General features: G+C 38.4%; 1 protein-coding gene across 1 annotated transcript; it reads right to left on the bottom strand.

Moving 5' to 3' along the window:
- Positions 1-637: 637 nt before the first annotated feature.
- On the bottom strand, positions 638-14,165 carry LOC143860550 (ubiquitin-conjugating enzyme E2 27-like). The gene is made up of 5 exons (XM_077371239.1): positions 13,788-14,165; positions 9,794-9,842; positions 1,248-1,407; positions 1,074-1,163; positions 638-954 (listed from the first exon to the last, which is right to left on the bottom strand). Exons 1-5 carry the CDS (start codon positions 13,963-13,965, stop codon positions 847-849), a joined length of 585 nt encoding a protein of 194 aa, XP_077227354.1. The 5' UTR covers positions 13,966-14,165; the 3' UTR covers positions 638-846.
- Positions 14,166-14,948: the final 783 nt, after the last annotated feature.

The following is a 14,948-nucleotide window of genomic DNA, read 5'->3' as shown; positions in this document are numbered from 1 at the left end:
CCCTTTTGTAATCTTGTTATCTTTTTTCTGATCGTGGAAGAAGTGATCTCACCTAAAATCCGACGTATAAATTTCGGATTTCCGTCAACACCAAAACCGAAATCACCAATACTCAAAATGGTACACGATTTCGCCCAATTTCCGAGAAATTCAACCCAAAAATCTCAAAATTTTTAACCACATTGCATTTTTCCTGAAATTTGGTATTAAATAAATTTTTTTTTTAATGGTGCACCGCATTTCGGCATGGGGGCCGAAACGCGTTCAAAACTGAAATTTATAACTATGATTACGAGTGCTTACAAAACCAGCAGCCTACTAAATCATTTCATAAAGCAAGAGCTTTCACTGCCTTGATCTGCATCAAATTTGGTAACAGAGCCATTTCGTAGAAAATTCTCAATTTCTAGTCCTTGAGCAAAAAAAAAAAAGGGTTTCTTAGATCTGACTAATCTCTATGGGGAAATGAGGGGAGGAAATTAACCCGCAGATGCTACAGCATCACTACAAAGTAAACATAAACATGTAAGTCCTTTCTAATGCATTTTTCCCTCTTTGATTTCCTTCATGATTAATTAGTTTTGAGTCTTTTTCTCTGGACAGAAGTAGCTTCTAAATTATGATACGACAACATGGAGAATGTGAAGCCCGAAGAGATGGCCATTGAGGTAAAAATTTGGATAGGGGACACAATGAATCTTATCATGAATTCCACCATTGTCTGCTTAATAAATTTCAGGAATTCAATGAGATTAGAGCAACTGACTAGAGTGAAAAAGATGATGAAAGCAGCAGCAAGACCATTTAACATGCACCAGTACTGTACATTTCAGCGTCAAAATAGTTTTAGCCGGAGCAAAGCTTTTCGAGGGCCATGTTTTCATCGCCGCCAACAATTTCCAGAGTCGTCCTTACCAAACCTTCAGGAAACCCCATTTCTACCAGCTTCTGTACCTGTAGGGGAAAAAAACAAATTCATCTAATTATCAGTTTACATGATGATTATGTTTGTATTAACAAAACTCTGATGCTTTTGTGTTAATTTAATAAAGCCCAGAGGTTCAATTCTATACCTTTTCTTCAGTTCCAATGGATGCCCTCTTTGCGAAAGTCTCAGTCCAGTAGCGAGCGGTACCAAGAAATGTCGGGTAGTCACGGAGATACTGCCATGGCCAAACATGGGAAATATGAGGATGAGGGGGTTATAAAGGAAGAGATTGCGAGGTTAAGTTGGAGGAAATCAAGACCTGTTGAGCTACAACAGCATCTTGAGGGTCATCAGGTTCAGGAGCAGAAAGCAATGCTTGCAAAGAGAGTAATGCTGTTTTTAAGGTCAGAGCTGGACTCCATTGATCTTTCAAAATGTCCAAGCAGATTGCACCATTTTGACTGCTAATGTTTGGATGCCTTGAAAAGAATGCATGCAGGGAAACATAAGGTTAAAAACCTGTGAAATCATCTTCAAGCTCGTGACATCTCAATTGAACTAGTAAATGTAAGCTTGTAATTTGCAAATGCTTATGCTCACATTAGCAAGAGAGAGAGAGAGAGAGAGAGAGAGAGAGAGAGAGAGAGAGAGAGAGAGAGGTTACTACAAGAAATTGTGATATTCTTAAAGGACCTGAACACTGATGTGCCTGTGCAAGCATATCATACTAATAAAAATATAGAACAAAGACGAGTAATGATAATGACACTCCTGACTATATCAAACACTCTCTAATTGGCTGTCTGATACACGGAAGCAGGATTCTTCGTTGGGAGTAGGGAACCCCGATTCCCCGGTTCTCGAATCCGAAACGGTGTTCTTCTTGAATCCCCAAAAATTGGGAATCCCGGTCCGGATTCGCAGGAAACCATGCGAATCGCGGTTTATGATTCCCCGGAAACGCGATTCCCACTTTTGGGAACCGCGGTTTAATGTTATGTGAAACACGATTTTCCGGCGATTCCCCGGAGATTCCTTGGTGATTCCCAACTCTCCAACGATTCCCGGCGACTCTTCGGTGACTCTCCGACGGCTTCACGATTTCCGCTTCTGACCATTCTGGGAGCCTTCGATTCCCGCTCTGACTACCTTGGTCTGATAGTTGTTTGGGAATTGTAACATTCTTTAACAAATAAATAGAGAAGTGCAAAACAAAGAGACTAGTGCCCATTATCAAAAGTAGGGATAATTGTGGCTATTATTTCTCTAAATATATTGATGCTTATTTAGACGTGTGGATGAAAGGTTCCTCCATCATACAGATGGGTCAAATAAAGGAGACATTACAGTATGCATCAGGATGCCAGAAACAAAGTGAATTGTTTAAGCAATGTATTGAAGAGATTCAGAATGTCAAAATATCAAGAAGCAAAATGTGTCATCCAGGTCCATCATTTCTTCTGGACAACCTGTGCAGTTTGAATCTTCTTCAAGACACCCTGAGTTTCATAAGCTCCCAATATGTCTAGACTCCACAACCTAGTCAACCACCCCTGTCACAAGCACATAGTAGTCATGAAGGCCAGGAGGTCACAATGCTCTCTTGTGCTTCAACAAAATGACATCCAATGCACCAGCAAGCAGTCTGGTGAGATCATGATAATGGTCCATCATAACAATGCTTTTGGACAATGAAATATCCTTGTAGAAATAAGAAACTACTTTCAGGAAAGGGCACATTTATAGATAATACAGACTTCCCCTTCCGTATCAAATAGTTCTGAGCTGGGCGCTTGCACAAAAGGTATATCCAGATTTTTTTTTTGGTAGGTGAGCTGGGATTGAACCTCAGTTATATCTAGATTTATGTCTGAATTTAACTATTGGCCACAATATTTAGTCAGGATCCATTTTGTTGTATAACCTGTTTCTCCAAAGAGTAGTGGTCAAGTCGTCTCCTGGTAAAATAGTAGTGAATTGGCACTGCAAAAGTGTTGTTTGGTTGTCCTGTTAAGTAGTAGAATGCAGGAAAAGTCGAAGATGTTGCATTTGGTTACATGACTAGTAAAATGTCGGAAAAAGTTGTGAATGCTGGATTGGTTTATAGACGAGAAAGCTAAGCTTCTGATAATGGAAGAACAAATTTTAATGGAGAGGAAGAAAGGTTGTTGAAAGATGGTTTGCAAACCAACCAATAGCCCTATCTTCCAAAATATATAAGAAAATGTTTCCAGATCTCCCAAATGAAAACCACAAGATTTCTAGGAAAAGTTCAGCTGCCTGAACTCGAACCGATTGGAAATGTCTTGAACCTCCTCTTACCGCTCAAAACCCGTTTTTCTCCTCCAACTTGAATGAGATTTTTTTTTCTTCCTATTTTTTCATCTATTTATTTAGGGTTTTCCCTATTCATATCTATGGTTCTTGGGTTTTGTTTTCAAGTATCTCACTTCTACCTCTCAAGTACTGAGACAGACGAGCAATAGACCCGAGAGAGTGCTGTTTCATTCAACCGGATGAGCAGAGAAGGCTCTGTTTTTTCCACCACTCGAGTGGAAACAGTTGGATCACTCGACTGCCCCGATAGAAACAAGAAAGGAGCTCCACATGTCATGCATTACAGAAGTGGAAGATGTGAGAGAGAGAGAGAGAGAGAGAGAGAGAGAGAGAGAGAGAGAGAGAGAGAGAGAGTCAAGCTCATATTATGGAAAATATTGGAGGATTCAATTTGATTCTTATCGGTAGTGCGCTTAAATGTGAAATATCCTTAGAGGCGGCAACCGGAGGTGATGATTAGGAAGGTGGGGTGATTGCAGGCTTCCATAAAATTGGCAGTGGATACGCGGGAAAGGGTCCATGGGGCGATATCTCGGTGGATCAATCGAAAGTAAAAAAAAAGGCAAGATAAGGAAGAAGCAAAGGTGGAGACGGGAGTTGCTGGTTTTGAGGCAAGATCCTGGTTTTTGTTCGCCATGAAAGCTAGTGATGAAGATTGAGAAGAGGGAGAAGAAGAAAAGGGAAAATGAGAGAGAGAGAGAGAGAGAGAGAGAGAGAGAGAGAGAGAGAGAGAGAGAGAGAGAGAGAGAGATCTTCGTCGGCATTTGCCGTGTATCTCGGATTCTTAGCACCAAAAACACTCAAGAGCCCCAGTTTTTTATCACTAAAGAACACAATTTTTTCAAGTCATTTGCTGGAGACTACCAGAGATGTCATGTGGGCGCCGACAAGCATCCAACATCCCAAGTAGTCTCGTCGGCTTTTAGATATTATTTGGCAACCACATGCCTGATGTTTCCTACGTGGCATCCCAAAGCAAAGCCTTAAAAATCAGCAACCAAACAGATTCTCGATGAAATTTGGACTTCTAGTGCCCTAGGAGATGGTACCGTTTCAAAAAAAAATGCCCTAGGAGATCGTAGGTAAAAGGTCCGTTGTAAACTTCAAATGATGTCGCTTATCTCGAATTCTTAGCAGCATCGCACGGAACTTTTGATTACTTTAACAATGCACCCATACAATTTGTTTTTACTCGTATAATAAGAATTGAGAAGGTCGCATATGGTTCCTTTTAAGCTAAATGGTAACCACAAAGGCAATTCTAGTTCAGGGACAAGCTTAGCACAATAAGTGTGAAGGCATCAAAGAAGGTTATTGCGGATAAATCCAAATACACATGCCCTGACGCTTCACCAGCATATCCATCCTATCCATATACTCCAACACTAAGCATATTTCTAGAACCAAACAACTCATTACCCAAGATCATTGGCAAGAGCCCCTCAAATCAATTGCACAATATGCAGCGTCTATTATAGTAGTAGTTTTGTTTCTAAGTTCCTACATACAAGCGTTATCTAGAGGTTAGATATCTTTGAGAAAGTTGGTATGTCCCAATAAAATTAAATGACTTGAGGTACAATTTGTGTCATAAAAATCTCAGCTTATTTGATAAACTTGAGCAGAAGGAAGAAATCAAGTGATTCGCAGAAAGAAAGGTTGAAAATTAATCTGACTATAATTTTATATTAGGAAGATAAAGAAGCAAATATGATTTATAGCCACAGAAGAAGCAAACATGATTTATGACAAAACATGGAAAGATTTCACCAATCTTGGTTTCTTAGATTGATTGCAAAAGCCTTAATGAGTGTTTAAATAGAACACTCAAAGGGATAAAGATAAAGATAGAAATCCCACCTACTAAATCTAGCTCATTTGCTAATCTATCCAAATTACCAAATCTACCACACACCCAATCCAACGGTCAGATATGAATCGATATAATATTCTCTAGCATGCCCCCTCGAACATATGTGGATTGAAAATCTACATACGTTTGACTACAATAAAAGCCCCCAATTAAAATTTCCCAATATGAAAATAGAAATTTTCACTCATAAGAAAATAGAATCCTCTAATTTGAAGTGATTTGAAGCCCACCGTCAAAGTTTGATGATAAATATCCCCTGATGTTGTCGAATATCAACTAAAGATGGCTGATAGTTGATACTGATTGCTGAAGAAGACGTCGCTTGGTGTGCTACAAAGAGGGCTTATAAAAGCCAATCATAGCCTCAGTGGGGCTAGATGATACTCAAGCCATGATAGGTGAGTTTTTATAGGTTGGTTTTGAATACCGATCCTTGTAGGAATGGGTCATTATAGACCGCCACAATAGGCAAAAGATGGGCATCGATGGGCAAAGGCATCATGAGTTGGTTTTAGAATACAGATTCTCGTGGAAATATGTCACTATGGACTATTGCCAAAATTGGCGAGAATGAGCCTCGATGGGCAAGACATCATGAGTCGGCATTTCAAGTACTACTCCTCATGGATGAGGAATTTACTTTCTCACGCACGCACTTCAAAAGAAATGAAGCACCTCAATTGAAAATAGGGGTCCAAATCGGGTATCAACCCGTTTTTTTGGCGGGTTGGGTTGAACTTTCGTTGGGTTGGGTTCGGGTTGGGAAAATCTAACCCGATGAAAATTCGGGTTGGGTGTTGAGCAACCTGACCCGATCAGAAACCCGACGAAATTTCTAATTTTTATTTCTTTTTTTATTTGCAGTGCAGCTTTAAATAACCTAAAAGACCCTTGTCCTTATTTCCCACAGCCCCATTATTTATTGCTATAAATAACCTATATCTGAAGGGCAAAACATAAAAGCACTCTCCTTTTTTCACCTTACTTTTAATGTTATCCAGATGTCCCCTGTGTATGAGGATTAAAAAATTGCAAAACCCAAATCAAAAGTGAAAACCGCTCATTTTTTTTTTCACCTATCAAATGATGAAAACCACTTCACTGCTCATCTCTTGAGCCTTCTGATTTCTATGTGAGAAACCAAGCACGAATGGCGCAGGAGAAGAGGAAGAAGAATGAAAGAAAGACCACAGCTAGAGTGGAAGGGCATTGCCAGCTTTTCTCGTTCGAGGATATTTCAGTTTTTCTTCTTCTCTTACCGTTTTTCGCAGAGAAGTCTGTGGTTCTTCTTCTCTAACCATTTTTCACAGAGAAGAGAAGGGTTTTTCATGCTCTCCCCACTACCATCAAGCCCATCTTCCCTGAGAAGAACCTCAAAGAGAAGATGATGTTCCACCTCAACTCCTCAGGCTGTTCATCATTGGTGGTCTTCATGGACTATTTCCCTAAATCAGTGACTCAGTTTTGCAAAAATATGGTACTGTGAAGATCCCTGATAGGGAGATCTTGAAGGGAAAACTTCTATCTAATGTCTCTTACCGACGATCCTTAAAGTGGAAGAAGCACCCAGGTACTTTTTTTCTTTTTATTTTTTGGTTCTTTTGATTTTTGCAAAGCGGGTCGGGTTCGGGTTGTGGAATTTTTCCTGCGGGTTGGGTCAGGTTGACCCTCTTCGGGTTGAGACTCGGGTCGGGTCGGGTTCGGGTTGGCCTCAACCCGACCCAACCCGACCCGAGTTGCACCCCTAATTGAAAAAGTTCCTATTTCAGGCACGCACCTTATGTGAGGTACCTCAACTAAAATAGGCGAAATAAATAAGGATAAGATTGGAAAGGTAAAAAAACCAAAATGAGAAGAAACGACTGAAATAGTGGCTTTTGATATTTTGCTAATTTGGATGCTTTTAATGGCAAATATAAGCAACTGGTACAATAGCGATAACTCTACTTATTTGGACAAAACAAGAAAATGGGGGCGTGAATATCAATATGTGGGGGTGATTTCACTTCAGACAAGAGGAAGGAGTGTCATCTAAGTAAGATGGGGATGTGAAAACCAAGGTTGCCAGAGCAGGAAGGGAAGCGGGAAGCGCGAAGGGAAGCACCGGGGAAGCACGACGGGGAAGTGTGTTTCCCATTTTTGTGATTCCCATATAATTAAAATGATGGAAAGCGCATCCCATTTTGGGGAAGCGTGATTCCCATTTTGGGGATGCGCGATTCCCATTTTTGGGGAAGCGTCGAGATTCCCAATTCGGAATCGTGATTCCCTCATGCAGGGTGCGATTCCTGCTTCCATGGTGAAAACTTCTTATGACCATGTTGTAACATTGAGAATCGGGTGGAATGATATACAACAAAATCCATATAGGGCTTTGTAAAAGTAATGATGAAAGACATGTAAAGAATAAAAAAAGGAAGCATGCCCTATCAGCTGTTTCATGCAAGGGAACGAAGGTTTTCACCATGTTTCTTCACACATATCAAGCATAAGAGTAGGAGAAAGCAGAAAGTGGGGTTTTCGGCCATGGGTGCATGTGGGCAGCAACAGAATCTCCTGTGCGTGACGATTTTGATATCTAAGCCATTGAGCAGTGTTGACTTGCGGTTAGTAGAGGAAATGGAGGGGCTACTGCAATACGGACGAGGACGAATCTGGCTCTTGTAGCAGCACAAAAATGCCCAAAAAAATGAGGGAGAAACGAGGAAAAGTAGAAAAGGTGCACCAATTCTCCAACTGTTGATAGTGAGAGTAACACAGATGATTTTGGAAAGAGCAATATTGATAAGGATGGATTGGGGCTGGGCGGATGGCTAAATCGGCTGTCTGCCGGAGAACAATGCTAAATGGGTTGTAGTCAGCGGTAGGTCAGATCGTTAGGCTATGATACCATGACAACATATGAAAAGATTTCACTAATATTGGTTTCTTAGACTGATTACAAAAGCCTTAATGAGTGTTTAAATAGAACACTCAAAGGGATAAAGATAGCAAGAAATTAACATAAACATAGAAAGTGATAAAGATAGAAATCCTACCTACTAATCTAGCTCATTAGCTAATCTATCCAAATTACCAAATCTACCAAACACCCAATCCAGCGGTCAGATATCAATCAATCTAATATTCTATAACAATTTATAACCACAGAAAGATGCTGCAATTCATCATAAAACAAATCCAGCCACAACCAAATTGAAGCGCCCAATGTGTATAACAATCTAGCATAAAAATTCTCCAATTGGAGCATGCACAATTAAGATCACAGTTTTGAGATCCACTACAAGAACTCAAACTCATATTTATTGGAAAACTAATGAACCTCTGTAAATTCAGAACAGAACATAACCTAAATGTGAACTCCTAAGAAGTACACCCAGTCATAGACTTCAGGAATTGTGACATGAGGAAGTGGTTCCCACGTTGCAAACATATAAATAACCAAATAAAAAGAGGATTGTTTACCACCTCGTCCACTCAACGAATATTGTAGCTGTCCAGAAATTCCAAGTTTAATTTTAAAAGGAAAAAGATGAAAATATTCAAAATAACCTTGCACTTGCAAATGATTTGCAAAGTGATTCAAGCAACTCGAGGGGAACCCTTTGTGTCCTTTTAACCATCCATAGCACCCTTAGATAAAAAATGCAATTATAATCAAGTCATAAAACAAAATAGTGACCTTCATAAACTTTAGAAGTCATAATCAAAGTCTCTAGGCATGCTATGGGCAAGAAAAAGAAAGAAGAGATATAAGGACCTTGAGACATGCCCCCTCTGATCCTCAGATAAAAATAGTCAAAATAACCATACTGGGATGATAAGAAAAACGAAAACTGAAGCCAGAAGATTGAACTGAATCCATGATGTAACTTAACCATCTAAAATACACCTAGATATAAAAATAAAACTGAAAACTCAAACCATGGAAGAAAATTATATAAATAATATCCATCAAAAGCAAGAGCCATATTGAGCTTCTTAAGGCATGCCATATACAAGAAAAGAATAAGTAGAACATATTGAGCTTCTTAAGGCATGCCATATACAAGAAAAGAATAAGTAGAAGAATCTCTGGACATGTTCCATCAAAATCTAGCATAAGGATTTCAAACTGAAAATTCACATGTGACATCTGCTTGGCTATGGCACATTGCATCCACTGTATTCCAAGAAGTGCTACTAGAATAAACTAACTCAGCATCTGTATAAACTAACTCAGCATCAGTATCCAAAGTCTGAACAGAAAATTCTCATAAGCAAATGACTATGTAGATGAAATTAATCATTCAAATAAATGAAGATAGAAAAACACAGGAACCAATTCCAAAACTAGAGGTTCAAAGCTTTTCTTTTCCGAGGGATAACTGAATATATTGTTAGAAAGATAGCAAGAAACGGAAGGGGACGAGAAGGCATCTAATGTGCCAGCTGGTGTGATAAGTTTGTAGTATGACAGTAAAATGCAAAGAAAAAACAATGTCATGCCCAAAGAAAATACATGCATAGTGAAGCATTGAAAATGGAATAATGGGATAACGATGGTAAGCGAAATAAACTCAGGACCAATAAAGAACTGACATAACAAAAAATAATAAAATGCGGAAGAGAGCCAATTTATGAGCAGCACATGCAAATAGGTAATATGTTCATACCAAACTTTTGTAATAAATTGCATCTTTGGAGGCTCAAAAGGATACTCATCTGCAACACAAACACATACACATATCAGCAACCATGATAGCTTCAGCCATTTGTTTAATCATTCTCCATACTTGCTCAAAAACTTAGGAAATAAATCGCTTTGTAAGTACTAACATTGCATATTAACCTATAGACTATTTTCTTAACATTCAATCTTGGATAGAAAACATGTTCCATAGAATTGCTAAGAAAAGACATCAATAAACACATATGACACACAAATAAAGAAAAATGTTACAAAATGGAGAGGTTTTGCTACTCAGGCATGCAATGAAGGAGACTGCATATTTAACGAAAAAAGGAATCAATCATGCAGTTGTCCCTCTAAAGTCTAAACTCTAAACAGAGAAGTTATTTGTAGGTTTATCAAGCAAATGCTGACTAACCCATCCTTCCTAACTTTAACCTCTATAATATTTTCACCCAGCAACCTGACAAGTTTTCTTCAGGTAATGGATATGAATGCAGTCTTAAGAGATCCAACACTGACTCGACATATACACAATTGACAATCCCCGTCTTTGTAACTGTAACGTCCACAGCATCTTCAACCAGAAACCTGACGCCGGTGCTACAATAATTGACAAGGATGTTGAGCTCACACCATTCTAAGCAATTCAATGATGACTCTCAAAATACACAATCTCATCTTCAGAAATATGTACAATTTGAAGGAACAGAAAACCACGTGATCGTGATAGCATTTTATCTGCATCCAAATTCCAGAAATGTGAAACAACCAATTCTTATAAAGGCTTAAGCTGTTAGGGTTGGTGTTATTTAATCATTTATACTTCAACACTCCCCCTCACATGTAACCCCTCTTTTTGGGTTGGCCATTCACGTGGAATTTTAATATCAGGGAGTTGTTGGGTTTTGAACCCAGGACCTGCCGTGAGGCAATAGCTCTAATACCATGTGAAACAACCAATTACTCCAAAAGCCTAAGGCCTTGTTCGTTTCAGACTATGACAGCCAATTGTCAGCTCTAAAACTATTATTAGACTCAAATTTAAATGTAATTTTGAGTCCAATAATATGTTTTGGACTTGCAATCGGTTGTCATAATCTGAAACGAACCGGGCCTAAGCTGTTAGAGTTGGTGTTATTTAATCATTTATACTTCAACAATAAACATGCCTGAATTCCAGAAAAAATGCAACACAAAATTTCGGGAACCTGTATCTTTTTGTAGCCATGAGAGACAGAACAGTATCTCCTCAACCTAGATCGGAACGGTAAACAAGATGAAATCTACACTATCAGTGGAAGAATTCAAGCAGGAAATTGGAATCTTATAATTACATATTTAATAGCCAAATACTCAAATACAGAAAATTACAATGCTGAATCTTGGCAGAATAATACTCCAATCCCAAAACCTCATTTCATTTCACATTTAAAACCCTACAATAACAAATTCGGATTTCCACATCCGTACATTTGAAATCAAAAGCTCCAATCAAATTTCACAGACTCAAATAGCATAGCATGCACTCGACCTAATTTCTTGGCGAAACTAAAAGAAAAAACACAAAAGAACCAGTGATCTCTCTGCATTTTCTACAAAAAGAACGATGAAGAAAATGCAAGAACACCATTCAAAAAAAGAAAAGAAAACGCAAGACGATGAAACCTACACTATCAGGGGCATAATTCAAGAACTTGGAAATTGGAATCCTATAATTACATATTTGATAGCCAAATACACAAATGCCCCAAAAATTACTGAATCTTGATAGAAGAATACTCAAATCCCAAAACCTCATTTAATTTCGCATTTAAAACCCTAAAAATAACAACTTTGGATTTCCACAAACAAATATATGTTACGTGCCTAATCGGCCGTAACGGAAATAAAAATAAATAAAAGAGAAATAGAGGGGGGAATGGTTGATTCGAGGCAACCGGGCTCGATTCGAGAGGAGCCATGACTCTCCAAAACAAAGTCTCCTTTGCTGTAAATTATCTTCTCTTCTTTCCTTTCTTTCATTAGATTACTACTACATAAATACAAGCAAGAGAGAGTGCCACATCACAAGCACACTTACCCACTAGCAAGACACATCACAAATAACTAACACCCACTACTTAAGACATACACCATAACTAACACCCATAACTCCAAAAACACATTCCCACAACTAACACCCACACCATAATTATTATGCACCTAACATTCCTTCCCCCTTAGAATCGACCTTGTCCTCAAGGTCGAATTTAGAAAATATTGTATTCCGCCGAGGTCCCAAATCTTGTTGGGCACACTTCGATTGAACAACACAATCAACTTTAGACCTCCGTATTCTTCAAAAGTAACGAGCGTGATCTTTCGAACCCCGCTTTTAAAATTTGTTGCTCTCAAAGTTGGAATGGAATAAAAATTTTCATCCTCATCACCATTGATTTTCACGATTTTCTCTACGTGAGCATCAACTTTCTCAAGATATAACTTTGCTCCTTCTTTACGCATTTCTTTGATCTCTTCGCTGATTTTTTCCAAGCCTTCCGTGATTCGCCAGTACTCCTCCATCATTTTAAAAAAATTCACTTTGATTTGCCGGAAATCATCGCGTAGGGATTCCAAAAGCTCTAACGGAACAGCCATGGCATAGGATCCACCGCTCTGATACCAATTGTGACGTGCCTAATCGGCCGTAACGGAAATAAACAAAATAAAAGAGAAATAGAAGGGGGAATGGTTGATTCGAGGCAACCGGACCTCCTAGCGGCTCGATTCGAGAGGAGCCATGACTCTCCAAAACAAAGTCTCATTTGCTGTAAATTATCTTCTCTTCTTTCCTTTCTTTCATTAGATTACTACTACATAAATACAAGCAAGAGAGAGTGCCACATCACAAGCACACTTACCCATTAACAAGACACATCACAAATAACTAACACCCACTACTTAACACATACACCATAACTAACACCCATAACTCCAAAAACACATTCCCACAACTAACACCCACACCATAATTATTATGCACATAACAATATACCAAATCAAAAACTCCAATCAAATTTCATAAAACGTAAAATAGCATGCACTAAAAGTAATTCCTCTACAAAACTAAAAAAAAATCGAATCCCAAAACCTCATTTCATCTCACATTTAAAACCCTAAAATAACAACTTTGGATTTCCACAACCGAATATACCAAATCAAAAACTCCAATCAAATTTTGCAAAATGTAAAACAGCATGCACTCAACGTAATTCCTCTGCAAAACTAAAAAAAAAAAATCGAATCCCAAAACCTCATTTCATTTCACATTTAAAACCTAAAATAACAACTTTGGATTTCCACAACCAAATATACCAAATCAAAAACTCCAATCAAATTTCGCAAAATGTAAAATTGCATGCACTGAAAGTAATTCCTCTTAAAACTAAAAAAAATCGAATCCCAAAACCTCATTTCATTTCACATTTAAAACCCTAAAATAACAACTTTGGATTTCCACAACCGAATATACCAAATCAAAAACTCCAATCAAATCATGCACTCAACGTAATTCCTCTGCAAAACTAAAAAAAAAAAATCGAATCCCAAAACCTCATTTCATTTCACATTTAAAACCTAAAATAACAACTTTGGATTTCCACAACCAAATATACCAAATCAAAAACTCCAATCAAATTTCGCAAAATTTAAAATAGCATGCACTCAAAGTAATTCCTCTACAAAACTTAAAAAAATCGAATCCCAAAACCTCATTTCATTTCACACTTAAAACCCTAAAAATAACAACTTTGGACTTCCACAAACAAATATACCAAATCAAAAACTCCAATCAAATTTCACAAAACCTAAAACAGCATGCACTCATCTTAATTCCTCTGCAAAACTTAAAAAACACAAAAGAACCATCGGTCTCTCTGCATTTTCTACCAACAGATCAATGAAGAAAACTCAAGAATTTGAGAAAATTTCATTACCGGGCAATCGGATATCGATTTGGAAGGTTCCGCCTTCATAAGGGGTTGAAATCGGGCCGTTAATCGTGCCGGAAAGATGAGAAAGCTCATCTCCGAGGAGCTGAATGCTCACCCCTGAGATCGCCTTGTTCTTATTGCATTCCACCAATTCTTTCTGCACGCGCGATACGTCTAGCATCTTCAATCAATCTTCGATTGATTCTCTGCAACTTTCTCGTAGAAATTTCAGCTTCTTCGAGCTGATTAATGGAGAAACCCTAAAATAGGAAGAAACCCTAACAAGAAGATGACGAAAGTAAGATTTAGGGTTAACGATTGTCTCCCTCTCTCTGTCTGCTTTTTCCCTTCGAGAGAGAGAGAGAATCTGATTCGGAAAAAGCAAAAGTGGAAGATTAAATATAGAGACGTGTGATAGATTGCAATCTTGGAGCCTAAAAAGTAGGGATTCGACTCGACCCGGGTTGGGCCAACCCGATGAACCATTTACTCAACCTGGCCTGACCTGGCCCGAGTTCCAACCTGATGAGGTTCAACCCGAACCGACCCGAGGAAACCTGTTTTTCCAACCTGAACCCGACCCGAGTTTTTAAGGTTTAAATGTACAAAATAAAAACTAAAAAAAAATTGATAAAAAAAAATCGGGAAGCAGCCCAGCCCTCAACCCGAACTCGATCCATACTCAACTCAGGTTAGGAAAATTCAACCCGAACCCAACCTGAAAGATAAATGCGGCTACACTATAGCCATGTTCTTTTAAAATTAACTGATTGTGAGTGCTAAACCGATTATTGGATTCGAAATTACTTGGGGTCATTACATTCTTGGATTATAAAATACAGGATTTAGCATTTTAGTAGTGTATGGATTTAGCTAAATCCTGGATCTAAACACTGCTAAAAAGTAAAAATTGAAATACTAGGGGGAGAATATAGCTAAATCCTAGATCAAAACACTACTAAAAAGCTAAATCCAAGCACTACTAAAAAGCAAAATCTTGGATTTTACAATTTAAGAATATAAAATGTATCCAACGGTTTGGCACTCACAATCAGTTGCCATAATCTTAGACGAGCAGGGCCTATGTTTTTGGATTATGTGAATTGAGTGTGAGCCTAAAACTGATTATTGGTAGGTAAGCTGGGATTGAACTTGTGATTTCTG

Source organism: Tasmannia lanceolata, unplaced genomic scaffold, assembly GCF_043159265.1.
Source record: "Tasmannia lanceolata isolate RefF3 unplaced genomic scaffold, GAP_Taslan_0.1 ptg000037l, whole genome shotgun sequence".
Classification (NCBI taxonomy): Eukaryota; Viridiplantae; Streptophyta; class Magnoliopsida; order Canellales; family Winteraceae; genus Tasmannia; species Tasmannia lanceolata.
The sequence above is the reverse complement of the archived record's forward strand: the minus strand, read 5'-3'. Positions and strand labels throughout refer to the sequence as shown.

Coding starts and splice junctions, on each gene's coding strand:
- LOC143860550 (XM_077371239.1), bottom strand. CDS start 13,965: ATGCTAGACGTATCGCGCGTGCAGAAAGAATTGGTGGAATGCAATAAG. Junction 9,843..13,787: donor AATCGATATCCGATTGCCCG/GTAATGAAATTT, acceptor TTTGTGTTGCAG/ATGAGTATCCTTTTGAGCCT. Junction 1,408..9,793: donor CAATTTATTACAAAAGTTTG/GTATGAACATAT, acceptor ATTCTTTTCAAG/GCATCCAAACATTAGCAGTC.